At 45.9% G+C, this 27,717-nt stretch overlaps 1 protein-coding gene and 1 long non-coding RNA gene across 3 annotated transcripts in view; one reads left to right on the top strand and one right to left on the bottom strand.

Moving 5' to 3' along the window:
- Hspa12a (heat shock protein family A (Hsp70) member 12A) overlaps nucleotides 1-27,717 on the top strand; it is a 147,038-nt gene that overhangs the window by 1,609 nt on the left and 117,712 nt on the right. Inside the window, exon 2 of the mRNA XM_031390842.1 lies at nucleotides 10,080-10,167. Within this exon, the coding sequence (XP_031246702.1) occupies nucleotides 10,080-10,167 (88 nt within the window). The remainder of the gene's footprint in view (nucleotides 1-10,079; nucleotides 10,168-27,717) is intronic.
- LOC116104052 lies at nucleotides 22,756-27,627 on the bottom strand. Of its 2 annotated transcripts, XR_004123689.1 has the most exons (6): nucleotides 27,590-27,627; nucleotides 26,422-26,530; nucleotides 25,748-25,987; nucleotides 25,322-25,556; nucleotides 24,632-24,689; nucleotides 22,756-22,888 (listed from the first exon to the last, which is right to left on the bottom strand). It is a non-coding gene; the product is annotated as an uncharacterized LOC116104052 (long non-coding RNA). The 2 variants fall into 2 exon arrangements; XR_004123688.1 differs by lacking the exon at nucleotides 25,748-25,987.

Genomic DNA, 27,717 nt, shown 5'->3' with positions numbered 1-27,717 from the left:
ACCTGAACACAGCCACTGAACTATATCTCCAGGCCTCATTTAATTTTCTTTCCCTTTTTTTTTTTAATTTTAATTTGTGACTTGGTTTTATGTATCTTAGGATAGCCTCATACTGGCTGTATAGTGGAAGATGACCTTCTGATCCTTCTGCCTCTGTCTCTGTAGTTCTGAGATGACAGGCATGAGTAACCGTGCCTGGTTAATGCAGTGTTGAGGATAGAACCCTGGTCTTCATGCATGCCAGACAAGCATTCTACCAGCTGAGCTATAACCCCAGCCCTCATTTACTATTTTAATGAAAGACTGGAGTATTTGAGCTGAGATGCTATGCAGTGGATTCTTCCTTTTCTAACCCCCTGGCCTCTACGTCCGGTGAGGACAGGGTTTGTGTGTCTTATTCAGTACTGTATTTATGACATCAGTGTACTCCCTCATAGATTAGAGGTTCAATAAACAGTTACTGGATGAGTGAATGGATTTGGCACACAATAAATCACAAACACGTAACTGACGAATGCTTTGGGGTTAGTTGAGTAATAAGTCCTTCCTTTCAGAAATGAGAACCAGGGATGGACATTTAGCCTGAAGAGATTGCCAAAGTGTTAGAATATCATCCTACAAGAGCAGGGCATATCTAAAAATACAGGACTGGCAAGACAGAAGCGGTTGACTGGTTAGAGTGGTAGGATTGATAATGTGTTTGGTTGTTCGGGAAGCAGTAAATCCAGGTGGAGAATGATGTCAAAAGGTCAAAGGGTAAAGGTCAAGTGGGAAGAAACAGATGAGAAGGAATATGAAGGATGCCTGGGCCTAGGTGATGGAATGGAGAGCGAGGAGCCAGGAAGACTTGGGGCAGTGTAGAGGTCTCTTAGAGTTGTAAAGAGTAACACACATATATGGCCTGACTTAGGGAACATGTGCACCGGGTTTATACACCTGCTGGCCTCAAGTTTGGAGCCCCAGGAAAAAAAAGGGAGGACTGGAGATATCAAAGATGCCTTCATAGCCTAAACCTGAAGAGTGGAGATGCCCGCAAAGGGAAATGGCAAAGGGAAATGGGGACAGAGTCCTCATTGAAATAGGAGCGAGGCACTGCAGAAGGAACGGATTGAGGACACAGGAGGAGGGCAGGAGCTATAAGAGGAAACAGACAAAATGGATTTTGAGCAACAAAAAGGAAGTCCAAGTCCCAAAGGCAAGGGTAGAAACTGTTGGTGCCATGCCAGGTGTGTGCGCCCTCACACAGGGCGGTCTGAAAGGGTTAATCATGATGTCCTTGGGTGATGGGGGTCACAGGAATCTTGTCTTCGTATATGCTAGCAGTATCTAACTTTCTTCAAGCGAATTACTTTTATGTCTAAAGATTACAGTATGTTAGAGGGAAGGATATTTAAGTCAAAGCTTAGAGAAGAGTTGACTTCTAAGGGGTCCTTAGTGACTCAGTTGTTTTCTTAGAGACTCTTTATCTTGAAGCTGTGCGAAGTCAAGGAAATGTAGGTACCTCTGTTTCTGCTTCTACCATTTAATTGACAAAGATATCTTGATGATCTGCCCTGTGCCAGGCGCTATTCCAGAGCACTGAAGTTAGATCTCAGTTGCACTCCCATGAGTCATCAGTATGCTGAAATAAGAGTCAGGAAAGTTCATTTGAAACATCCCTATGCTCTAGACGTACTAATAGCCTGTTAGTGTGATAATGCAGCCAGATTCCAGTCACAGGGCTGCTTGTGAATACTCCAGTTTCATAATCCATAATTACTGGGAACAGTGGGGGTTTTACTACAAAGTATACCCTGATGTATGCAAATGTACACAAACTTTATATAATTTGTTTTAACATCTTGGTGATTCTGTTTCTGTTTCTACTGAGATTAAATATCCAAGATGCTTCAACAACGTCAGAGTGTGAAAAGGAGTTGGTGTGAGGCTAGAAAGACCAAGCGGGAGAGCTAGGAATGGGATGGAAGAGAAGGTCCAGAGAGCAGGAGAGGCTTGGGAGATTGTCAGGGTGCCTGGCGCATGCACACAGCATGAGGCTGGGACTGTGCCCACCCTTTAGAAAGAAGATAGAGTACTAGAGAGGATGCACACGCCACCATACTGATGTCCCAGGGGTCTGCATAGAGTGTGAGTCAGGCAGTTTTGAAATGAGTACACTGACACCAGATCGAGATTTGGCTCTCAGTACATAGAGCAGTCTGGATTGATAGTCTTCTCTAATCATTTGAATATGAATATCCCCTTTTAATAATAATAACAATGACGATGGAGTGCCCAGCCACTCCACAGGTAATAGTAGCTGTAAACACAGCAGTGCTTTCACAGGCCTTTACAATTCACTCAGGTTCTTTGCACACACAAAGGAGACCATCTGTATAGCCAGGCCTTTGCTCTCCTGGGTCTGTGCTCAGTGTATGTTTAGAATCGTGAGCCCCTTGCACAGAGTTCGTGGGCCTTCGGGTGACCTTGATTGAGAACCAGCATGTCTTTTTCCTTCCTAGACTCTTTCTACTCTGTAGTTATGATTCAAGAGAAAACATGAAGGGCACATCAGATTTTCTCAACCTGCTAGTTGGAGGACCTTCGTGGGAGAAATGGAATGCCGAAATCTTCAACCCATGTCATTCATTCATAAATGGATGAGGTTGAAGACAAATATATTAGTTTTTTTCTCAGTCCTATCCAACACCTGTATTTAGATTAGAATCTGTTTGCCACAACAGTTAATGTTCAAAAGTGAGTGCTTAGATGTTACCTGGGGCTGCTATCAAATGCTTGTTAATTCTCTTCCCTGCATTTGGCATCTGTGTTGAAAATCATTTTCACAGGGAACTAATGAATGTGATTGCAGGTGCCTTCAATCACAGACACCGAGAAAGTAGAGAGAGAATGGATAGGAGTGGGAGGAGTAATGCTCACCTTCCCTAGCTGCCAAGGCTGAGAAGTAGAATTGCCAAAGGGCAAATGTAAACACCTGAGATTGGATGCCAAGTGATTAAAGAAGGAATGATGATTTACAGAAAGCTGTTGACATTTTTTTTCTATCAGTGCACCCTGGCACTAGTCACTAACACTCTCGTAATAACAATAAAACTCCCAGAAGCAGCTAGCTGACTTGGTCTTCCTGCTTTCATAGGTCTCAACCTGTACAGACATCATCCCTCTTGAGTCTGCAAACCAGTGGATGTCAAAAGACAAGTGACTGGGTTCACGCAGTTCCTGAAGAGCAGGAATGCTGTACGAACTCAGGTCTTGCTGACTCCAGTACCTGATCATTCCCAGCATGCATCCTGTCCAGTGTTACAGGTTCGGGTCTTTCATGCCAGCTCTTGCTGGTCCGGGTGCCCTCTCCATGGCATGAACAGTTAAGTGGCTTTCCTTGAAGTCTTGGAAGACTCAGGGTAAATCGTATGTCTCTCTTTGATGACCAGTTCCTGTTGTGACTCACACTGAAGTCATCTGTAGATTCTCTTGGTCTAGAGTCTACTTATCCAAGCATAATTAGAATTTAATCACCCCTGGGGCTGGAGAGATGGCTCAGTGGTTAAGAGCATTGACTGCTCTTCCAGAGGTCCTGAGTTCAATTCCCAGCAACCACATGGTGACTCACAACCATCTGTAATGGGATTTGATGCACTCTTCTGGTGTGTCTGAAGACAGCGACAGTGTACTCACATACATAAAATAAATAAGTCTTTAAAACAAAACAACAAAAAAAAAAGATTTTAATCACCCCAGAGAGGCATATTGTCTTTTTAAAGTCACTGTTACACTATTGGATAATGCTCATAATTCTCATGTCCTTCCTGGGCCTGTTTAATCACACTCATGCTTAAGTATGGGGCTCACGCGGAAGTATTTTTAAAATATTGTTAGCAGCCAAGGTTAAGGAGGACTGAGTAACTGAGACTTCCCCCGGGAAGGATGGAAGGAAACACTTTACTGGGTGTAGCAAGAAAGCCCAGATGTGTTGAGTGTTAGAATAACACAAGGCTTCAGCTGTGTGGCCTTGCACACGTGACAAAACCTCTCTGAGTCCATTTCTGTTGACCAGAAATTTCGTAGTATTGCTGTGAGGCTAAATGAGAATCTGCATAAACTTTCCCTGTTGTGCCCCACTCGGAGACGCTGATGTTCTTGGAGATCACGGGACGGGGAAAGGGTGGATTTTGCTGCAGTTATATACTGTTCTATTGAAAACTCTTCTTTAGCTGTGTTCAGAAATCTAGATGGACTAGCTAGAAGGGGAGACCCCTTCCTTTTAAGACATTGTTAGTGGCCTTTGAGAGTGATTAGCCTCCTGGGAAAGCATCACTTTTACCATAACCTTTAGCATGTGTGCAACACCACAAAGTTCGATGTGTTATTTCTCCCCTGCTTTCCCGCAAAGCAGAAAACTTAAGCTGAAGGTAAAGTGTGAATGTCGAGAGTTGGCCCCCATCAGAGGCAGTTTCAGAGAGCCTTCTGGCCATTTGTTCTAAGGCCTTTGACACCAAAGACCAACAGATACTGTTGGAGATGCTGCGATGGCAGTTTAATTGGTATTTTTCAGGAAATAGATGTGCAGTTTCTGTATAGCCAGAAGCGAGGCAATTATCCATCGAGTTCAGAACATAAAGAGAAGAGGAAAAGATCAGGCCAAAGAAATTCTTTAAACAACCTATTTTGCCATTTTAAAAATAGATTATAATTTTTAAAGCTTTATAGAAGTTAAATGCAACTTTAAGGTATTTTGTGATGTCCATACAAGTCTTATAAAGCCAAGGAATGCTGAGAAAGTATTCTGCAAAGCCAGATATTCTCATTTGCGCTTCTTTTCTTGATACAGATAGCAAAATAAGGCAATTGCTTTTATTTTGAGCAAAGAAAAGGTTATCTTGTATGTTTTTCACAAAGAGGGCAGCAGAAAGAAAAAGGTTTCCAGTGCAGGGACCAGCTAGGTGGGTGTTTGCTTTTCTTGTTCTCTGCTAATTTTATTTGTAATTGTGTATGCTGGTGCCTGAGGAAGCCAGAAAAAAAGACACTGGGCACTGTGAAGCAGTAGGTACAAGCTCTTGTGAGTCCCTCAGTGTTGGTGCCGGGAAGGAACTTGGTCTGAGGCGAGCACGGGTGCCTTTAGTCACTGAGCTCTCTGCAGCCTCCCAAGTAAGTGTTTTATCAAGTGGTGGAAAAATCTGAAAAATAGTTCCTCCAGTTCTGTTGAAAGGAATTGTGATTTGAATCCCACCCCCACCCTAACACCCCCTTTTCCCTCAGGGCCTTGGAGTTCTTTGCCTATCAGTTTTGTTAGATAAGCTGATAAGTAGTTTGACTCTTGCACTTAAACTTCAGAACCTGACTGAAGCCACAATTTAGTCTGTTTAAGAGGAGTAATCTGATTTTCATTAGAAAATCAACAGACTATCTCTGACAGGGCCAAGGCTAGGCTTGGGGATGGGAAAGTTTTGTTGTCAGAAGTTTGGGACTGTGTTGGGTGTATAATCACCCTAACCCCTAACACCTGACCCATAACTCCTAACCCTAACCCTCTAACCCTAACCCCTAACCCCTAACCCCTAACCCCTAACCCTAACCCTAACCCTAACCCTAGGGTTAGGGTTGTTGTATCTCTTGCTGTTGTATCTCTTGCTGATATATCTTTCTGGCTGGACTTGTCTTTGTATTGTCTTCTTTAATACACAGTACAGAGGGACATAGACAGAGACACACAGGCACACATACACACAGACAGACACACACACACACACAGATACGGGTGGGGGAGGAAGGGAGTGAAACAGTCCTTTCTAGACTTTTTTAGTCTTTTCTAAAATATTAGTCACAGATGCAGAGCAAGAGTTATTTTTTGAGAATTATGCTTTGGGGAAATGAATTCTAGGACTCCTAGTGAATGAAATCATTTGAGGCTATTTCTCAATAGTGATTTAATCATGTTTTTTTTTCAAATATGCCAGTCATAGGTGAATGAATGATCACCAGAGCCCTGTGCACTTTTCAAAGTTGAGGTAATGCACTAGATGAAAATTCTGCTCCAAAGTTAATACAGTACGGGGACAGGATTGCAGGCTCCCAGAGGATGTAGGAATCATAACTGAAACACAGGAATAAAAGGTCGGGTCTGTTCACGCAGGAAAACGATGTTTCCGTTAATCCTCCAAGGAGAAGTACTGAGGGTGAGAGACTGAATGTTACTTCTAAAAAGTTCACAAAAATGAGCTCGCAGGGTCAGCTAACCTCAGCTCACTGTACCTACAAAGAAGTTTTCCATCTCTAGGATTTTAAAAGCAGAGTTCCTGTTTGAGGGACGAAGAATCCACCCCATCTCTCTCTCTCCCTCTCTCTCTCCCTCTCTCTCTCTCTCTCTCTCTCTGTGTGTGTGTGTGTGTGTGTGTGTGTGTGTGTGTGTGTGTGTGAGAGAGAGAGAGAGAGAGAGAGGGAGAGAGAGAGAGAGAGAGAGAGAGAGAGAGATAGCTCTATGCCAGCACTTGCTGGGGTTTTTCTGACTCTGTAGATCTGACCTAAATATTGCTTGTAAATATTTTCACTTTGTACTAAACTGACAAGAACATAAAGTTTTTGAGAATGCAAAAATCGAAGACTAATTTCTAGGATAAACTATCACTTTCTTTTAAAGAATGATATTTAGAAATTTTAGGATGTGTGTAATTACTTACTGCTTTGTTGAAAATACAGCTATTTTGAGTTCACAACTGAGGCCTTTTTCAGAAAAGTATTATATATCCAATTAAAACTTGGGTATATTTCTGATAAACTCAATAATAGTGGAAAATTATATTTTGTTATGGGAGATAATTACAAATCTGCAGAAGCAAGATGAGTAATGTAATCTAAAGTTATAACTCTTTGAACTTCACCACCAAATAATATTTGCTAAATGAAAACAAAATGTAACCTCTGTGTTTGTGTGTGTGTGCATGTTTATGTGTGATGGTATGTGTGTGTGTGTGTGATAGTATATGTGTTTGTGTGTGTGTGATGATGTGTGTGTGTGGGGGGGAATATGTATATTTGTGTTCATGTTCCCCTTCCCCTATGAATGCTCTCTGGGTTCAACTCAAATGCATTGGTGATGGCGTGGAACTTTTCATACTCTTGTTCAAGCCCAATATCCTGGAAAACATCGGTGTCCTTCTTAGTCCCAGCTAGACCCTCAGTGGTGCATTGGCTTGGTCACACTTTCTTGACCCATCTGGGAAAAGGTTCTTATGCCACACCTGGGTTTGTCTGTCCTTTGCTGTATTGATGACAGACACACTGTGTTTTCTAAATGTAGACAAGGATTTTTACCCCTTATGTCACCATGTGTCATCTATATAGCTTGAAAGTCATCCCGACAAGTCATTCACACTGGCATCTAACTGTAAGTGTGTGTTGTTTAATCTGTAACTCTGGAAGAAAATCCCTGAAGGAAGGAGGCTGGGGTTTGTATCAAACTAAAATGAAAAAGGACCGAACAGAACACTCCTGGGGTTGGCCGGTCCTTCTGACTTCTGGAGGAAGGGAGATTGCTGTAGACTTTCTCTGAAGGAGGAAATGAAGTTGGCTTCATGGCACAGTCTGGCTTCACCATCCACACTGTGGACCATCCACTCAATGCTCTCTTTCATCCCACAAAGGCCTAACAGGCCTTTCCTCTCTTAGCCAGTGATTCTGCATTGACTCTGGTTCAAGCAGGATCGCTGTCTAACTGGAAAACACAGGGCCTTCAGCATCCTCTGCGTTTTCCAGATTTGGATTTGTAAGTAGTCGTCTCACAGCTTGGGTTTGCAGGACTGTCAGGGAGACAGCTGGTGTCCTGCCACTAAAAACTGTATGATAATGAGCATATCAACTGCCCTAGCTCCTGGGCTGATGAAGAACCTGCAGTGTCTGCTGATGAAGAGGGATTCACCTGAAGCTTTGTTGACAGACAGAAGTTGTCTGCATACAAACCTGGGCTTTCACCTGTCAGAGGGCAGAGAAGCAGGCCATCACTAACAGATTTCCTGTTTTTTGAGCCGGGAGGTTCATGCTAGACAAAGCCACCCTACCCCAGGTGAATTGTCCCTGCTTCTCAGCAAGGGACATGTTAGTTATTTAGTAAAGCTGTTGATGAGTGTGTGGTCCCCATCCTCAGAGCGAGTCACTGCTGCCGCCAAGTGACAAGTCCCAAACATCAGCAAACCACAAGCACATCTATTCTTCCTTCCCCAACCAGGCACCCCTATCTCTGAGGTGAAGGTCCCACCTCCTCCCTCCTAAGGCAAGCTGTACCTGTGTGGTGTCCTCTGAATGCAAGGATTCTCAGAAAAGAATATTGTGAATCATTAGGAAAATAATTTCTCCCATTTCATCCAATTTTAGGGTTAAGGATATTTGGGTTTTGTTTCCTGATGTGTTTAATCTGTCTCAGAGTCTTACGCAAAAATCATGGGAGGCCACAAGAGGGAAATTCTCCGTCACATGTCCAAACTCTAGGAACACAGGCGTACTTGGGGTTCTGTGCAAAGACCCCGCCCCCACCCCCGTGTCCTCAGCCACCCATTCTTAAACTGGGCTAAGAGCTTTTCAATTGCTATGACATTTTCAGCCAGGGAAGCTGTGGTACTTGCTGCAGTGCAATGTTTTACAGGCAATTACTTTATATGATCAATGGAGCAATTCCCTTTCCAGAAAGGAACCAAAGCGATCAAGTTAAATCATTAAAGAGAGAAAGACTGAGTGGGAGACAGGGTTCATCTCATTAGCAGGGACCCGAGCCTCAGGCCCTGTGGTAGTGACATAGAGTGTCACTGGCCCTTTAAGACAATGACTGTACTCCCTCGCTATTGCCCGCCTCTCTTCCCAGCAGCAGTTGACAAGTCTAAACCTCCAAGCAGTCTATTGTAGCCACAGTAGGAGGCACCTGCAGAAAATGTGCCAAAACCAGGCAGGGGCTAGAGGCTTTCAATAAGCCCCACAGCTGGAGAGGAGCCACTACTCTCAACAGCAGGGCTGGGACCAGGCATGTGACTGGAAAGGGGTCAAACCCAGACACCTCCTACAGGCTTTCTGAGCTCAATGTGGTTCACTTGGATGGCATCCTCTCGCTGGCTTTTCTCTATGTCCTTAATATGCTGAGGTATTTAGCTTAAAAGCACTAACTGCTGCACATCGAGGGGGTGTTCCCTCCTCCCCTCCCTCCCTCTCCACTAAACTTCATTAAGAGCAGTCCCAAGTATTTTCTCCTCCTGCCCTCAAGCTAAGGTGGGTTTCTTTCTGCTTCTGTCTCACAGATCAGATTGTCACAGGCATTTTTCTGCCACACACCTTTTGATTGACTTTACTCATCTTTAATAACAAACAAGCATGAGTCTCCTGCCCAGGCTTTGTATAGCACCCGTCCCCATCCTCTGGGAGCTGGACTCTCAAATCCCACCCTACACTTACTACCCGTGCATCTACAGTGCACCCACAATGACGGTTCTTAGGGCTTCCTAACACCTGGAAATACGTGTGGTCTGCTTCCTGTTCATGCTGTGTTCAGTCTACAAGAGGGAGTAAATAACTAATCTACCCATGGTTCTGTGGGAGTCATTTTACGTCCATGTACCCTTTCAAGAATAATAATCAGATTGGGAGCTGAGAGGGGACTTGAGAGTACACTGGTTGGTCTGTCCAGTGTGCCTTAGGAAACAAGGACTAATTTTACTCTGTCCACCAAGAGAAGTCAGGGATGAGAAACTGCTGTGGTTCCTGATTTGGGGAGCTCGCACCCACCCTAGCTCCTGACATTCAGGTAGCAGTTTCCCCGAGTTCACAGCACATTCATCCTCTTGTTTCTTAATGCAGTGAGGCATTTTCTGTCTTACAGATGAAAACATCTGAGACTCAGGATTAAGAACACCAACCAAGGCCATACAACAAGGAGGTAGTGGGTGCCAAGGGATGCCAGCACCAGGAGCCAGGCGCCTCTAACATCTCTCCTCCCAACTTTAACTTCCCTTCAAAGTATCAGCCAGCACCGAGTGTGTGACTTAGGAGCCACAAGGGAACAAAGCCAAGTGTTCACAGTGGAACTCTCTTCTTCCCTCCTGTAGATGGAGAGTGTCGGCAGGTACGGATTCTGTGGCTGCAAAGGAAAGAGCAAAGTGAAGTGTGACTCCAGGTGGGAAATAGCAGCAGCAGGTAGGACATGAGCCCGCTGTGTAAGTATTGGCGTCTGCAGAGAGGGACCAGGCACATTGGGAACCGGCACATTTACACTTGTGTATACCAGCAACGTCGGCTTCACAGCACAGTCTAACCCACGGAAGGACTCTGAAAGAAAATGTGTTTAGAGCATGGATGGCGGTGCTCGATGGTCACAGCTTGCGGAATGGGTCTGGCACCTGTCGGCCCTGTTTGGCTCTTGCTGTCTCCCAGCTCTGCGCTGGTGGCCCTGGAGACCCGGCTACATTTGGTGCCATATGCAGGCAAGAAGAGATGGCCTCTCTGGTGTTAGGAGCTTGTTTATGCTTTAAACATAGTCTGTCTGCTCAGAGGATGGCCTTCTTACCCCTCCTTCCTCATGCCTCCCTCCAATACCAGAGAAAACAAGTGGGCTATTCATGCAAGAAGAGAAAGAGCGAGAAGGGAGGGGGGTACCACCGGCAAACTCCATTGAAAGCCACTGGCTGTTCATTTACATTCACACTTTTTAAAAATGTTAGCTAATGATGTTAACTGGTCCGCCAAAGGTCCTGGCAGGTCAGTTGTAGAAGTGTCATTTCTGCCTAATTAGGGCTCTTGTGGGTGCCCCAGGCCTTCCAGTGCAAGTGGTGACAAGCAGGAGCTGACAGCTTCAATTGCTGCCAGTAGGAAAGTTGGGCTGGTTCCGTTTTCCAACTCAGCCAGGTGTTTGCTGAATGGGGAGGGGCCTGGCGAGATCTGAGGGAGTGCTTGCCCACTATTCTTTTCTTTCACTCTGCCCTCCCAAGTCCTTCCCCTTTGCTTGTCTTGTCTTGTGTCAAGGTCAAGAATGGGCTTTGCTAAATCAGCCCTTTGGATTATCTCTGGGAGGTCGTTAGCAGCCCCAGCCCAGTTACCAGGGTCCCAGGTCACAGATGCTGCATCCCCTTCCCCCGTCCTCCCTTCCTTAAAAATCAGAGAGAAGGATAAGGGGTTAGGATATTCTGGATAGGAACGATAATGAAAAGAAGACAAAACCAAAAACTCTCAGAAAGCTCTGCATGGTCGTCCAAGTGTTAAAAATCACTACCAGTAAAATGGCTTAAAGAGAAACAGCTACAGCTCTGCAAATACCTCTTTAAGTACCTGAAAGGAGGACTGTGGTCAGAGCAGTTCTTACCCCTTCTGGGCAGGATTGTGCCTGCCGCATAGTAGGTGCCTGCTTGGTTATTTCTTGGTTTGGTTTTTCAAGAGCAAAATGGCAGGCTGAGAGACAGAGCTGAGGAGATTAAGAAGCCGCTTGTTTTTCATCGCCCGCCCACCCTGTTCCAGATGGTATGCGTTCTGACTTTCTCAGTTGCTTTTAAAGTAAACTTGTAGGTTAGTATGGTAATCCTAATTTTTTTCATCTTGTTATGGTAAAACAAGCTAAATGCCATTGGTGCTAGGCACCCCTAGCTGCACCCTGACTGCAGCAACTGCTACCAAGGAGATGGTCCCACTGCACTGGCCGGACATCTGGGTGTGAGTCTGTCCCGTCCTCTCTAGCAGGTCATGAGTTGAACACAGAAGCACCCGAGGACACATGAACACACATTATTCAGTCTGTGTCACAACAGCAGGATAGTACATGGGCTCTTGGGAACAATGCCATGTTACAGGGACAGACTGAAAATCAGTACTTTATGAAAGGCCAAGACTAAATCCACAGGTCTGAAGAGGAAAGGGACATTGGAGGGATAGTGCCTATACTCCAGGATTCCACCCCCTTCCCTTGCCTCTCCATTCCTAGCTGCTACTGCTGTTTATTCTCACATTGGATGGTGAGAATTGGGGCCTGGAAAATAGACCATCCATGCCTGGTGTTTGGTTACAGAGATTAAACAGGATGGCATACGTTAGCACATCTGGGCTACCTTGGCACCTATCAGGTGCCCAGTACCCGTGGCTGAATACTCTGCTTTCCCAAGTCCTCCATGGCTGGAGAATATGTATCATTCTGCGGCACCCAGCTGTGTAATTGTCAGCCTCTAGTCAGTGAACCTACTAAGTGGAGAAGAGACTGGCCACTCTGAGCTGTGCTTCAGAACATGCCATAGAAGGTCCCTGGGGCATCCTAGAACAAGAATACTGACAGGATTGGCTATGCTCAGGAAGGAAACATGGAGAAGCTGACCTGGGCTTAGTCAGCAGTTTTCTTTGTTTACCCTGCCCAGGGTTGGGGGGGGTGGAGGGGCTCCTCAGTCACTAAGCAAAGCTCTTATCCTATGCTGGTTCCTCTCCACCCCACCATGCCACAGTGTACCTCTTTCTCCTCCTCATAGGTGACCCTTTCCCGGGGTTCTCATTGTTGGGGATTGTACTGTTTATCTTCTAGTGCCTTTTCCAGGTGTGTGTGACTTTAACTCCTAAGAACAATTCTAAGCCCTTTCTGGGCTCTGCCTCCCACACCCACCTCCATCTCAGAGTCTTGGCCCAGTCAGCCTCCTCTGAGGGAGAGAGATTGTTGTGTGGCTCTTGTAAGTGTGGCCTTCTTGTGGGTGGGAGGACAGGTAATTAAAAATCATGGATATAGGATTAGTGGTAGAGAAAACCTTCTGTAGCATCCAATCAAAATGGAGAAGATAAGCTAATTAGTTATAAAAACTAAAACAAACAAGACACCTGTAAAGATCACAGAGCAAGGATCACAAGGCTGACAGCTGCGGAGTTTGCAGTAACTGGCCACCACACTGAGAAGGAGAAGTCATGTTCAGTGAATGCAGTAACTGGCCACCACAGCGGTGACCCTGGAAAGGTGAAGTCACGTTCAGTTAATTTTATTCTCTGACAGGCAAACCTGGTGTGTGTTATTACATTGCTCAGCCCTTGAGCATCTCTTTGAGCAGCGCTCAGTGTTGTATTATGTAAGCTTGGCACCTCCAGAAAATGGTACTATTGTAGATACTCAGTTTAAAAGCATGTTCTACAGTTGCATGCTGGATATCCCATGGTTTACAAGGAGTGAAGCTAAGACCTGAGCCCGTGCAGCATGGGTCAAGTCCACCAGTGGCCGTTCTCAGTTAGACCTCCAGAAGACATCCTGCCTCCTCTTATAAGTAGCCACCACACTGACGGGCTGTGCATTGGGGTTTCAGTTTGTGTCTTCTGAATAGCAAGCTCCTTGGAACGGGTGACACTCATTTCCACTTGTGTTCTCATGTCCAGCCAAGGACTGAAATACTACAGAGAGTCCTACTGTTGGTTGAATTCAATAAAGTTCAAGCTAAATGTTTATGCATATGCATGTGTATATTTTTTCTCCTTGCCTCCTTATGTATATGCCTATATTTAATATATATATACACATATATATCATATTCATGTTATATATACCATATGCTAATATGTATGCATACATGCATATGTATGTAAACATACCCTGCACCTGTATAAGAATGGAGTGGAAGAGAGGATCCATTGCAGTCTGGAAGCATATAAGTATGGTATGTAGTCTCATTGACTTTGGATTCTGCATTTAGCTTGCTGCCCTGAGGAATGAATGGAACCACGTGCATCTTGGCCTGCGTGTTCCTTGAGAGATGCCTGAAAACTCTCCAGTGCTGCCAGAGTAATCTTGCTATGTTTAGATCAGAAGCCTACGAGAGGATGGAGCTCAGGGAGATGACATTGATCCTAACCCTGAGAGCCCATCCCACCGAGGGTGGCACCAGCCCCTAGGCAGTTGGTCCTGGGCTATCTTAGAAAGCTCCTTAAAGCATGAACTTGATTGAGTCAACCAGCTGCATTCCTCTGTGGTTTGGGTTTCACATGCCCACTTGGGTCTCTGCCCTGAGTTTTCTCAGTGATGACTGATTAATAAGATGGAATAAAGCATTTCTCCCCAACATGTCTTTGGGTCAGAGTGTTTTATCACAGCAGCAGAGGTTAAGCTAAAATGGCAATGCAGGATGGCACGGGCCGGGTGAATAATGACCATGGTAAAGGACAACCTCACACCACAGCTTTGCTGGACTTTGAGACCACAGTGGATTGGGAGAGTTAATGGTTGGGTGACAGCCAATTTTGGATTAGCAAACCCTTCTACCTCTGTTTAATTATCTCGTGCCTCATAATACCTCTGGTATATGGACCATATCTGTGTGCCAGTCACCCACAATGCCTCATCACCTACCATGCTGGGCTGTGCCATGCCCGTCTTGCAGCCCCTCCCATGCTTCTCCCTGATATGCAGAACTCCAGCAGGGTGTGGAGGCTCTGATGAAAATATAAAAACATGTTGGCTCTTTCTGCACTTTCACCTTACCACAGAGCCAAGTCAACTGTGCCTGTACTGTTCCTGTGACATACCCAGTCACCTATTCATACATGGGTACCTCATCTGTCTGTGATGTGCCAAGTTATCTGTACCCGTACATATAAGAATGACTTTCTAAAGTTTTTTTTTTTTTTACGTCCTGCTGCAGGGATGGCTTGGATGTGAGGCTGTCATACAAGGCTCTGCATGAGATTTAGCACTGTAGTATTTCCATTTTGAGCCCCAAACACAGTTTTTCCCCAGGGCTTCTTACATGCTGGGCAGTCACTCTAGCACTGAGCTAGATCTCAGTGCTCTTCCTTTGGAATGTTTAGTGTCCTGAATGAGAAGCTCTGCATATTTATTTTGCTCTCATGCTTCTCTGACTGCAAGTCATGGAGTTAAAGCCTTAAACTTTAACATGGATCCATCTATTTCAACCCACCCAGGCGGCACAAGGGACTCTGTGCTCTTTAAGGGGGGAGCCTGGGGCCAGTGAAATGACTCAAAGGGTAAAAGTACTTGCCTTCAAGCCCAACAGGTTCCAATATGGTTCCCACTGTCAGCTCTGGAAGATGCCGAGATGTCTTAGAAGTAAGTTGAGGTTTTCAAGAATCTGTTTGATTGAGGGACTATGTAATCTCTCTGAGGAAAATCCAAAGTTAGTCCAGAATGAGGGGTAGTCTTGAGGGCAGTAGCCCTTTGAATCCTCAGACTCCACCTTCACAGATTTACCTATGTATGTGTGGAAATAAACGCATGCGTACCCAACATGTACAGACTTCTGTCCTTGTCATTGCCCTAAAGCACAGTGGTGTAAGAGATGACCTAGCACATTGGTGTTATAGTCAGAGTAATCTAGAGGTGATTTAAAGTATTCAGGAGACCTGTGGGTTTCATGCAAGGACCATTCTATTTTGTGCCAGTGATTTGAGCACATGTTGATACCTATGGAACTAACACCCCTAGATTTGAGAGACATCTGCTCTCCTCTTGCCTATAAGCCAGTGGGACCCAAGTACACAGTACACAAAAGCTATATGCTTCTTCTTCTGACCTAGCAGCAGCAGCTGTGAGCCTGGCACTGACAGTGTTGGTGGAACTTGTACAGTAGCTGTGGCACTACCTCTCAAAGGACCAGGTAGCTCTCGTCTCTGGGCAGGACCCAGTGGCAGAGCAGTAGCGTTAAGTATGCGAGGCCCCTGTAGCCTCTGACAGCAGTGGCAGATCCTGGGGGTGTCTCTGGCAATCAGAGACCATGGAAGGTCTGGTGTGTGACGGAAGGATGGGCTTTAGCCTTCCCCTAATGGAAGATACCACCAATAGCCATGAAAGTAGAAGCTGAGAAAACACTACTTATGTCATTTATAATTAGTGGCCCATGAAGATAGAAGTGGCAGGGCCCAGAGCATTTCTAAGACTGCAGTGGGCCAGCTGGCTGACAGACATGTTTGAACCCACAGCTCGTTCAGTGCCTCGTCCCACATATATCTGGGGGAGCCCGCTCAGTGGATGAATTTGAAATGTGGCTCTGCAGTCACTACTGTCCGACCTTGAGGATGTTACACAATTTCTTCAACCCCCAGTACCCATGTCTTAGTCCTAAGAAATGTGTATGGTTTTAAGTCTCTACCTCCTTGGGTTTTAGGAGAGTTGATGCCTGTGAGGTATCAGGCATAGTGCCTGCACAAGTTGAGCATCTAGTTAATGTGAATTACCATCAAAGAGTCACATAATATCCCTCTAATTGAAACATTGTTTGTGTGTGCGAGAACCAGAAGCAAACAGTGTTGACTGTGCTATCATCCGGTAGCAAGATTATAGGCAATTTGATCAAACCACATCTCCAGGCTGTATAAACTACTTGTGAGATTTGAAAATAGAAGGGAAAGCAATCCCCTCTGACCATCTCTGGTTCCCTGTTTCCTGAACAGTTGTAGAGCAGAAGGGAATAGTGAGCCCAGGATGGCCCATTTGTGACATCCACAGAAGGTTCTTCCATGAGCGGTCAGCATTTGTATTTCACTCACCAGACATGCATTAAGCCCCTTCCGTGGTCAGGGCAACGGGAAGTTCTGAGGAGGTAACGGGAACCAGACAAAGCCACCAGATTCTCTGTGTAGCTGACCACTTAGTGAGAAGCTCAGACCAGCATCTGATAGATCAGTGGTCATTGTGAATGTCAGGAGCAACTTGAACCACAGAGTGTGCAACAGCAGTGCTGGGGATGTGCACTCAGCACACCCAGGTACCTTGTTCTCTCTTGTTTCTGAAGCTACTCTTTAAAGCAAGCTGACTTTTATGATGAGGGTTTGCTCACTGCAGAGAAAGCCTCTATCAAGTGGGGGAAAGGTCTCAGGTACGTGTACACACACATACACACTCACACACACACACACACACTCACACGTTTCATTATGTAGCCCCAGCTGGCCTGGAACTTGACATATAGACCAGACTGTCCTTGAACTCATAGAGATCTGCCTGACTCTGCCTCCCAAATGCTTGGAGTGAAGACAAGTACTACCACTATACTCAACTCAAAGATCTTAAATATCTAAGCTTTGAGCTTCATTGGGCCACACATAAAATCTAGGGATACCCAATCTATGTCCAGTGGTTGCCAGAGCACACATAGGTTTATTTTGCTTGGCATTGAGTCATGACATAGAGCTTCACATACAAGAACCACACAATCAATCTAAAAATTACAAAAACCAAAACAAACAAAAAAAAAACCATAATGTTCTAAGTAAGTGTACAGTTTTACTCCTAGTCACATTCATAGCTATCCTTGGAGACATGCAAGTCCAGGGGTCTTGTGTTGGATCACCCTGAAAACTGAAGAGCTGGGGAAGAAGTCATGAGCCTCCAGTAAGTCATCAGCTGGCAGTAAAAACTCTAACGCCAGATCCCTGGTAGAAAAAATGGCTGGTAGGCTTTCCTTTTGCTCATTGAAAGAAAATTAATGAGAGGTAACTCTGGCTTGCTGAAGAGGAATAGTAGGCCGCCTGTGGAGTAGAGTCTAGAGTTAATAATCCAGCTTATCCTAGCAAATTTAAGATGGAGCTATAATGGTCAGAACATACAGAGAAGGGAAAAGAATGTGGGCATCACAGCTTGCTGGAGTTGACTTCAACTCAGTTTTTCTTATGTAACTGGATGGTTTCAGTCTCGTTGAACAGTTTATAGACTGTTTCTAACACAGCTCAAGGATCAGTCCCCATCAGAGAAAACAGGCTCCCTCACAATGCAACACTGACCACATGTGTACTTGGGAATATCTTCCCCTCCTCACAACATAGAAAGGGGTGTCTTGAACCATAGTCCCACCTGGCCGTTTGAATGACAAGGACCCCATAGGCTCATACGTGCGAATGCTTGGTCCCCAATTAATGGAACTGTTTGGGAAGGATTAGGAGCTGTGGCCTTATTGGAAGAGGTGTGTCACTGGTTGCCACCTTTTGAGGTTTCAAAAGACACATGCCATTCCCAGGATATGCTCTGCTTCCTGCTTGTGCATTGTGATGATTTCTCTTAGTCATTCTTGCTGCCATGCCTTCCCTCTGGAATAGTAAGCCCAGCTAAATGCTTTCCTTTATAAGCTGCTTCATCATGCTGCTTTATTGCAGTGCTAGGAAGTGACTAAGGCATCTTCTAGCTGCACTGAACACTCCAAGCAACAGTGAACATTATGACTTCTCACTATTAAAACCGTGTGCCATTCCAACAAAGAAAAGAACATTCCACCCCAGGAGACTGGGGCACCTCGGATCATTCAGGGCTACCACCGATCCACACAAGCAAGGTGGCACTTTGATGTTTTCTGTAGCTGCACGTCATGCCGGGTGGGGTTCAGGAGTGTGAATCTCTGCATTACTCCTTCCTTGAAATCATCCAGGTGCTTTGAAGTCAGCCAGCCATAGGTACTGTTGAAAAGTCCAGACCCTCTGAGAAAAAGTCTCAAGCACATTGATTAAACTGGAACATCATCAGCTTGGCGCTTGGACTACATTCGTTGTTTTTAATGGGGGGCTGTAGAAACTCATGGAGTACCCCTGCCTTTGGAAATGGCAGCTGAGCAGTGAAAGCAAAGTTTAGGGGGAGGGGAATCTCTGATCATCCTGTGTGTGGGGGGGGAGGTCAGGATGATGATGAGTGTTACAGAAAAAGTTGAGGATCTGGAGGAAGGGGCCACAGAGATGGGTCAAGCCGGGAAGACCAGTGACTGAGACTCATGTTGGGATATGACTCTCATGTAATCAGTTTGCAGCTTCCTCAATACCTTTAAGCCCTTAGCATCCTCATCCACAAAACAAGAAAATAATGTCTCAGCCTGTGCTATGAGTCTGTGTCACAGGGAGCAGCTGAAGGGAGGGGATTTGCCTTGAATTGAGAAAGATGCAGTCCACAGAGGTGGGAAGTGAAGGCAGAGTTCATGGTGGCAGGACCCTTCACGTCCAAGAAACAGGAAGCGGAGAGCTGGGTTCCCCAACTCCCTCCCCTCTTACCTGTTCAGTCTAAGACCCCAGCTCATGGGATGATGTTACCCACATTCAGTCTTCTGACCCCAGCCAGACCTCTCCCAAACATCCACATGGCATATCTTCAAGGAAACTCCAAATCCAGTCAACTTGACAGTGAACTTAGCCATCACACTCCCTGAGGAGATACACAGAAAGGTTGACTAAGATTCCAGAGTTACAGAGTTCAGCACAGTGTTGACTATGGCCAAGAGCTCATTTAGAGGACCAGCCCCCTCTTTGAAGGATCAGAAACAAAATCCTTCAGGGATATATATGCATCTCACATATGCACTGCTTAGGGACACAGCCCTTTCAGCCACAGCTTTAGGTCTTGAGCCTCATTAACAGCCAGAGCTAGGCAGCCAGTAGCATACATTTGAAAGGAGGATTTGTTTATTTGGTTGGTTGGTTTGGTTTTTCAAGACAGGGTTTCACTGTGTAGTCCTGGTTGTCCTGAAGCTCACTCTGTAGACCAGGCTGGCCTTGAACTCAGGGATCTGCCTGTCTCTGCCTCCTGAGCTCTGAAATTAAAGGCATGTGCCACCACTGCCTGGCTGAAAGGAAAATTTGTAACTGGCAGCTTAGGTATGAGTAGGCATATTCCAAAGGAAAGTAAGTTGCTTGGACACACATTTATTTCAGACAATCCACACAGCTCATGCAAGAATCATAAATCACCCGGTTCTCTTCTGTGATTTTATTTGTTTATTCTCACATAATGGACTTGTGGCAAAGGAAATTCATTAAATTGGGCCAGGTTTATGTTATTCTAGTTGACCTGGCTGATGCTGACAGACTGGACAGGCACAGTAAAACATTCCCGTAATCCCTGTACCCAAGAGGCTAGAGCAAGAGGGTGGAAATATTGAGGCCAGCCTGACTTACAAAACAAGTTCAAGGTCAGCCTGAACTGCGTGCTGAGACTGTCTCAAATAGAACTACCCAGCACAAACCTACAGCGTCCTTGGTGTAAGTACACTTAAGAGTCAGTCATGTAGCCGGGTGGTGGTGGCGCACGCCTTTAATCCCAGCACTTGGGAGGCAGAGGCAGGTGGATTCCTGAGTTTGAGGCCAGCCTGGGCTACAGAGTGAGTTCCAGGATAGCCAGGGCTACACAGAGAAACCCTGTCTCAAAAAAAAAAAAAAAAAAAAAGAGAGAGAGAGAGAGAGAGTCAGTCTTGTACTTAGGTTCACCTGCCAACTACAGGAGCTGAGAGCTGACTCAGCTGGTGGGACTGCTCACTGTGCAAGAGTGCCTGAGGCAAAGGGGCGGGAAGCAGGAGTGGGCACCTATTCCTCTTACCCTGGTGGGTGATGCTGGTGTTTACTGGGACTTGGTGGCTGCCATCCTAACCTAGTGAAAAACACTATTTTAAGTAAGATAGAGAATGGTAGATGACAACCTTGATGCCCCCCTCTAGACTCTGCATATGTGCACCTGCACAAACATACATGCACCTCAAACATACATGCACCTACACAAACATGCACACACCTGCACAAACGTGTAAATCAATTGCATACCCATAGAACAGAACAGGGGGTCGGGGGGGGGGATGTCCCAGTTTACTGCTCCAGCTCCTGACTGTGACATAGATTAGGTAACTGGTCCTACTGTGTGTTGGAGGTGTGGCCAACAGAGATGCTCCAATTCAGTTGCTGGAAGTCACTACAAAGTCAAGTGGAACAACCTGCTGGGGGCTTTCAGTTGGGATGAAAGCCAGAGCTTTGGGCTAAGATGTAGCCAGAGCTTTGGGCTAAGATGTAGCCAGAGCTTTGGGCTAAGATGTAGCCAGAGCTTTGGGCTAAGATGTAGCCAGAGCTTTGGGCTAAGATGTAGCCAGAGCTTTGGGCTAAGATGTAGCCAGAGCTTTGAGCTAAGATGTAGCCAGAGCTTTGGGCTAAGATGTCCCATGAGGTAGAGGGAAAGTACTAGATCACCCAGGAAGATTCTCCCTAGCTGCTTCCTTCCATTTTCAGAAATTTCTCAAATTCCAAAATGAAAAGCCTCTACATAGATTCCCGTACACCTTGCAATCTTTTCTGTATATTTTTCCTCTCTGTGGATATTTTCTATTGATGTGTTCTCACATTCAGTGACCCTCCCTTCTGCTGGGTCTAACCTGCACTAAAACCCCCTGTTGGCTTCTTGGTTTTATTTAACAATGTTTTCAATCCTAGACATGAACTTCTCTTGTCCACAAGGCTAGTACCGGTCATCCTGTCCCGCCAGGTGAACTGAAGCCCGCTCCAGGAAGCTTCCCCCTCAGCCTTCCACCCCAGGAGCTCTTTCCCAGCTCCTCTCAGCCTTGTCTGCCTCCATGATTGTTTCCTTAGTGTCACTGACAACTTCCTGTCACCATTTTCTCTGTTCCCTTGTTTGCCAACAGTGACTTCATGAGGGCAAGCCCACTATCCAACTTGTCTGTTGCTGTTTTTTAAGATTTATTTTTCTTATTATGTGGATAGTGCTTTGCCTTCATATATGCCTGCATTCCAGAAGAGGGCATCAGATCCCATTGCAGATAGCTGTGAGTCACTTGGTGGTTGCTGGGAACTGAACTCCGGACCTCTGGAAGAGTGGTCCGTGCTCTCAGCCTCTGAGCCATCTCTTCAGCCCCAGTAATATATTTATTATTAATTCCTGTGATCATGCTGCGTTCTTATTCAGTGGCTATGTGAATGACCTTGTCCCTGGCCACAACACCACGGGGCTCAGTTTTCCAGTCTGCTAAGGGGGAGGAGGCACACGCAATGGAGCTTTGATTACTGTGGGGACTCCCAGGCTTGGTTGAGTATGTGTCAGAGTCACCAAGAGGCAATGCCTGAGCAGACAGGTGAAGTTTCTGCGAGCTATCTGGAGAGAGGCTGACGTGCCTTCTTGAGTGTTTCTGGGCCATTTGGCTGCTGCTGTTCTGGGGCCATACTTTGAGAACCACTAGAGAAGACCATCCATAGGCTCCCTTAGACAGGCAGCTCTGATTTACCCCATGATTGGCATACTGATTGCGAAAGTATTCTGTTTAGAAAGACTATATTCATGAGCGTTTCTGAAGCATAACTCTGCCTTCAAAGAGAAAAAGGTGAGAAGAGGGATTAACACCTACCCATGGGGATTATGAGGGCAAAGGTTAGTTCAATGGCGGTGCTGTGATCAGCACTGAACTGCCCCACAGAGCAACGCTGAACAATGCTGCAAAATGAAGCCAGTGACTACAGCTGGGAGTTTGGAGCATGCTTCCTACCAGCTGAACATTTAATCTCCCTTCCAGAGGGAAAAAGCAGAGAATCAAAGTTAATAAGGGAAGTTTAGAGTCTAGACCAGAGGGAGACAAGAAGAAACACCTGTAATGGAGGCCCTGGGGGGTGCATCTGTTAGTTCTGAGCAATCTTGAGTTCATATTCTTCACCTTTCCCTTCAGTTGTCCTCTGCATCCCTGGTCCACACAGCCTTCCACAGACCAAACTGTATCTCTTCCCACCGTGAACCTTCTGCAATTAGAGTTTAAGGTGGAAACCATGTAAGCTTTGCAGGGCGGCCTCCTCCCTCCCTGCGGTTCCCTGTTTGTCTGTTGAACCCAGGAGGAGCAGCTCTCCAACTGTGGCCTTGTTTGAGGGGTGAAACCCTTTCAGAGCAGATGGAGTGGCAGGACCAGGCCTGATGAGGCACCAGAAAGCAAACACTAGTCAAGCTTTCTGAGGGAACCATCCACTGCATAGAATCCCAGGTGTATCCTGCTGTCTTAATCACTCTTCTATTTCAAGGAGACACAGTGACCAAGGTCACTTATAGAAGAAATGTTTAATGGGTGCTTGCTTACATCTTCAGAGGATTAGCCCATGATCGTCATGGTGGGAAACATGGAGGTAGGCAGGAGGTATGTGCTGGAGAGGTAGCTGAGAGCTCACATCTGATCTGTTAAGTTTCAAGCAGAAAGAAGAAACACTGGGGCTGCCATGGGCTTTTAAAACCTCACCCCCCCCCCCTGATGTACTTCCTCCAACAAGGCCACACCTCCCAATCCTTCCAAAACAGTTCCACTAACCGAGGACCAAGCATTCAAACATGTGAGCTGCTGGGGCCATTCTCATTCAGCTACCATACCTGACAACAGGCCTCTGAGTTGTTGAAGAATGCTGTCATCCTCCTCCCCCTCCTCCTCCTCATCACCATTACCACCACCACTGCCATCACCATCATCATGATCATTATCATGATCATCACTATCACCACCACCACCACCATCATCGTCATTATCATGATCATCAGTAGCAGCAGCCATGCTAACATAACCCAACACTTATTCTGTACCAGGCAATGGACTGTTCACTTCACTGGACTCTTCTGTTCAACTGTCTTATTTTCAGAATGCTATTTTTAGAAGTGGGGAAATTAAGACTTCAAAAAAGTTGATCAAACTCAGGTGGGAAGAGCAAGACCTGGTGTTGAGCCTGAGGATGTCTGACTCCAGAGCTTCTGTAAGGTTTAGGGTATGGGTGCCAGGGCAACACCATTAAGATAATCCAGGGGTGCTCTGTGGGGTGCCAGGGCAATACCATTAAGATAACCCAGTGGTGCTCTGTGCTGGTGTCCCCCTCCTGCTTTCAAAAATAATTGCCTGGTCAGTTGTGTGGAGGAAGCGCCCCCTGGGTTTTAAGTTGTAGCTTGATGGATTTTATCATCTGGCTTCCCCCTTGGACAAGACGAAGCTGGAGTCAATGAGAAGGGGCATCATGATTGGTAAATGGTGTCCACCCTAGCAGTGAAGTCTAGAGATCAGCCATTCTTTTGCTTACATCTAGGAAAGATCCCAGACCAGAAGTTAAAGGCTATGCTGTGATCCTTGATCCACTCCAAACTTGGAGCTAAACTTTCAAGAAAGACAGTCACCTCTGGGATCCTCACTTCAAGTACTAGGCTTGTGGCGGCCACACTCACCTCCCTTACTTCGTAAGGAAAAGGAAATGATGTACTAACAGGCTTGGAATGAAGGACTGAGAATGTGCTTTTAAATAGATCAAATGTGTAGGTGGAGTAAATCAGGCCATAAAACAGATACAGGTGCCATAAAACACAAGTTTTATTGCTTCTGTAAACCATAGTAACCTGGCTCTTGGCAAGATAACACAAGACACTCAACTTGGTTAACAAGAGGAGTTTTCTGATGAGTAGATTGCCTCACAAAGTGAGAGATGGCACTGGGTAGGGTGGACTTTCAGCAGGGGTTGGGGGAGCCTGCAGGTTGCCCTGTCAGGGTCTGGCACTGAGTCCTCTTGGACACACCTCCAAGCCCTACAATGAGTAGTAAAAAGAGCCTAGTGGTAAAGTTCAAAGACTGGGTGCTTATGAATTTCTACTGGATCATTCAGTCTCTCCATCTGTCTCCACACACTTCCCTCTGTGTTTCTACATTGCTACACATGTCCTTGATAGAGGCACTTGTCATTGGACTTAGGATCAGGTATCCCAAGATGATTTCCTCACCTCAAGTTTCCTAACATAGCTACATCTACATACACCTTTTCCTGAATACAGTGACATCAGCAGGCCCCAGAGGTTGGTGTTAAACATCTTTTTGGCAGCTGATGCCCCACTGACTCACTTCACCCTGCCACCTCCAACATTAGTGATCGAAGTGTAAATATGGGAGGGACCCACCTGTGTCTGAAACAGGCTCTTCGCACTTCTGCTCTATGGCTCCTTCATCTGGAAGAGTCTGTGGGACGGGATCATTTTTTCTTTGTTTCACAGACAGGTAAACATCATGGCTTTTGGCAAACTGAGTATCTCTTATGGCGCTTGTCTTACATCGTTAAAATGAAGCTGGGAGCTCACTGTTGTCTAAAATAGCCAGTATCCCTGGAATTCATTGTGCTGTAATACCATAGCAAAGGAGTTGGTCTTTCTGGCAGCTTTGTGCCCACCACTTCTGGTCCTTGCCACATTTGCTGTCACTTGGATTCAAAGTCAGAGACATGGGTATCTCTGTGTCACCTGGATAACCCTCTGATTTTCATCTTCCATCCTCAGTGGATCAGAGGGATGACAAATGACTTAGGGCCAAAAGTACATGGCTCAGATAACCTCCTGGGGTTCCCGTGAGGCGTTCACACTTAGGCGACCCGGGTGAGTCCACGGTGAGTGCGGACCTCCAGTCCAGCAATTCTTAAACCCCTACGCACTACAGAGTGTGTAGCAGTAACACCATGACACCTTTTCTAATTGTGTTTTAATTGAAAAGGCTTGATTTGATTACAGAAGCCCACACTGTGGTTGAAGGGCTTGTTAAAACACACATTAAATCAGAAAGACTGTACTGTTTGCCTGTGTAATTATGTAAACACTCACGTCAGTGGGGCTGCGGGCTGTCAGCAGGAATGCTCTCTCCCCAGCCTGGTGGCAGACTGGCATTGCCGATCAGTGACAGGTGAATTTGCTTTTTTACTTTATTATTCCTATGATTATTTTATTTCAAGGATAATCACGAGTTGCTATCTCCCCAACTCTACATCAGCCAGACCAGCTTTTTTGTTTCTCCTTTATGTCCATTTTTCTGTGAAAGCCAGCTTCTCTATTCTCATCCCTGTAGAGGAAAAGAAAATGGGCTGCACAGTTAAATGTTTAGGTTTCTTGGCAGCAGAAACTACCTAGGGATTAAAGGAGAGAAATCCTCCTCAACCATAGTTTTAAAACAGGCATAGAACTCGCTCAAGATTCCCTGTGACTTCAGTGAAAACGCCTACTAAATTTACTGGGGATAAAAGAATGATTTACCCCAAAACATGCTGTCTGTGCTGAAGGACTGAAGGTGCTTGCCAATCTTTGCTGAAGCCCAGGGTAAGTGAAACATTGATCAGAGCTGTCATGGAGGCGTTGACTCCTCTTGCTGGACAGTTGTCCCACCCACACCAGCCTCTTTGGAGGAAACGGGACTCTCAGTCGCCCCAAGTAAATAGGAGTTGAAAATGGGCAGGCAAATTATGCACTTCCAGTGGTTTTGAAGGGAAGCATTTACTGAAGGAGAAAATTGTTTTAATCTTATAACAACCAAGGAGGGGAGTTTGTAAAAACACAGAACACCTACACACACATACACTCAATTTTGTTGCATAGGAACACAGAGAATGTTTTTTTTTTTCCCCACAGCTGTGCCTGATGCCTCTCCTGGTTGTTGTTGGTGGGGAGTGTCTTGCTGTAGCTTGAGGGAGTGAGGAGGGGAAGGGAACTGAGGATTGTGAGGAGTGAGGTGGAGTTGCTGAACTCTGGCAACCCAGAGAGACCACAGCCCAAGTGTGATGAAGCTCTCTAGCCCCATCTGGAAACATGGAACAGATGAATTGCCCCAAGTTTTGCTTTTTAAAGATCCAACTCTTTCATCCTCGTGCTTGCTAAGCAAGTATGTTATCAGCAGATCCCTACCACACACACACCAGCCAAATTCTCCTTACCGTAGGGATGCCCAGCAGAACTCAGCCCATCAAGCTGTTTGCTGAGCACCTGCAGCAGTCTAACTAGCTTACAAGTCAAGAATATATCCAAAGCTTCAGTAAAACAGTCCTGGAGATGGCAGGCAGAGAGAGGAAAATAAAAACGGTCAGTGGTTTGAAAGGAAAGCCCATCCACTCCATAGTAACTAAAGGCTACAATGTAGGTGTCCTTCCCCTTCCTGTGGATTCAGGAAATGCACAAGCCAAGCAAGAGCACAGGAGCCTCAGGAAGGTCGGGCGGGGATGATGGAGAGACCAGACAGTTTGTTCCATGGGCTTACTGGCTTGGATCTTTTTCTGGGGGACTTTCTGGTGGGCCGCTTGTGTCTTTTTGGAAAGGGGAGGGGTAGGTGAAAGCCGCAGCAGCAGAAGTGCCCTGATGATTAGGAGGATGTTACAAATGGCCTGTTTGTGTGAAACCATTCAGTAATGGAGTGTGACCACAAAGACACACCTCATTCTCAAGAGAAACATCTAGTTTCTAGAAACATAGTAACAATCCTATCATTTTCAAGACCGGAGTATATCATCCAAGAAGGGTTCTTGACTGGTACAAAAGTCTATCTACCTGGAGACAAAAGAACAGACCCTGCACAGAACCCCCAGGTGTTGGGGATGCCCTTGGAATCTTCTACTTGAAGGGAGGTGTGATTGGAAAGTGTGTCTGTGCTTTATTAGAACCTTCTGAGTTAGCCCAGTAGAAGCTGTGGGTGTTAGATACAAACACAGTGCGTAGAACCTGGGTCCAGGCTGTGGAGTCCTTCTCTTTCACAGGAGCTATCTCTTCAAGCAAGCTCCCATTCTCTCTGGATGAGTTGGTGGGTTTTACATGTGGTTGGATATTGCCTAATTGGTGCCCTGAAAGATCCTAGGTAGGCATTGCACAGGGCCACTGTTGATATCACAGGAGTGGCATCAACTACAGCCGATAAGATCTCTTTAATAGTTCCAGAAAGTTCTCTGACTAGTGTCTCGTCTCTTGGGTGATCCTGGCAGTTCTATTAAACGCACTGTTTCGGGGGCTGGCAGTAGATAAAGGCATTGTTTTGGTTAGGGTTTCATTGCTGTGAAGAGACACCATGACCATAGCAACTCTTATAAGGACAACATTTAACTGGGGTTGACTTACAGGTTCAGAGCTTCAGTCCATTATCATCAAGGTGGGAGTAGGCAACATCTAGGCAGGCATGGTGCAGGCAGAGCTGAGAGTTCTACATCTTCATCTGAAGGCTGCTAGGAGGAGACTGGCTTTCAGGC

This window comes from Mastomys coucha, unplaced genomic scaffold (assembly GCF_008632895.1).
Source record: "Mastomys coucha isolate ucsf_1 unplaced genomic scaffold, UCSF_Mcou_1 pScaffold21, whole genome shotgun sequence".
Classification (NCBI taxonomy): domain Eukaryota; kingdom Metazoa; phylum Chordata; class Mammalia; order Rodentia; family Muridae; genus Mastomys; species Mastomys coucha.
This window is presented reverse-complemented; position numbering and strand designations above follow the sequence as displayed.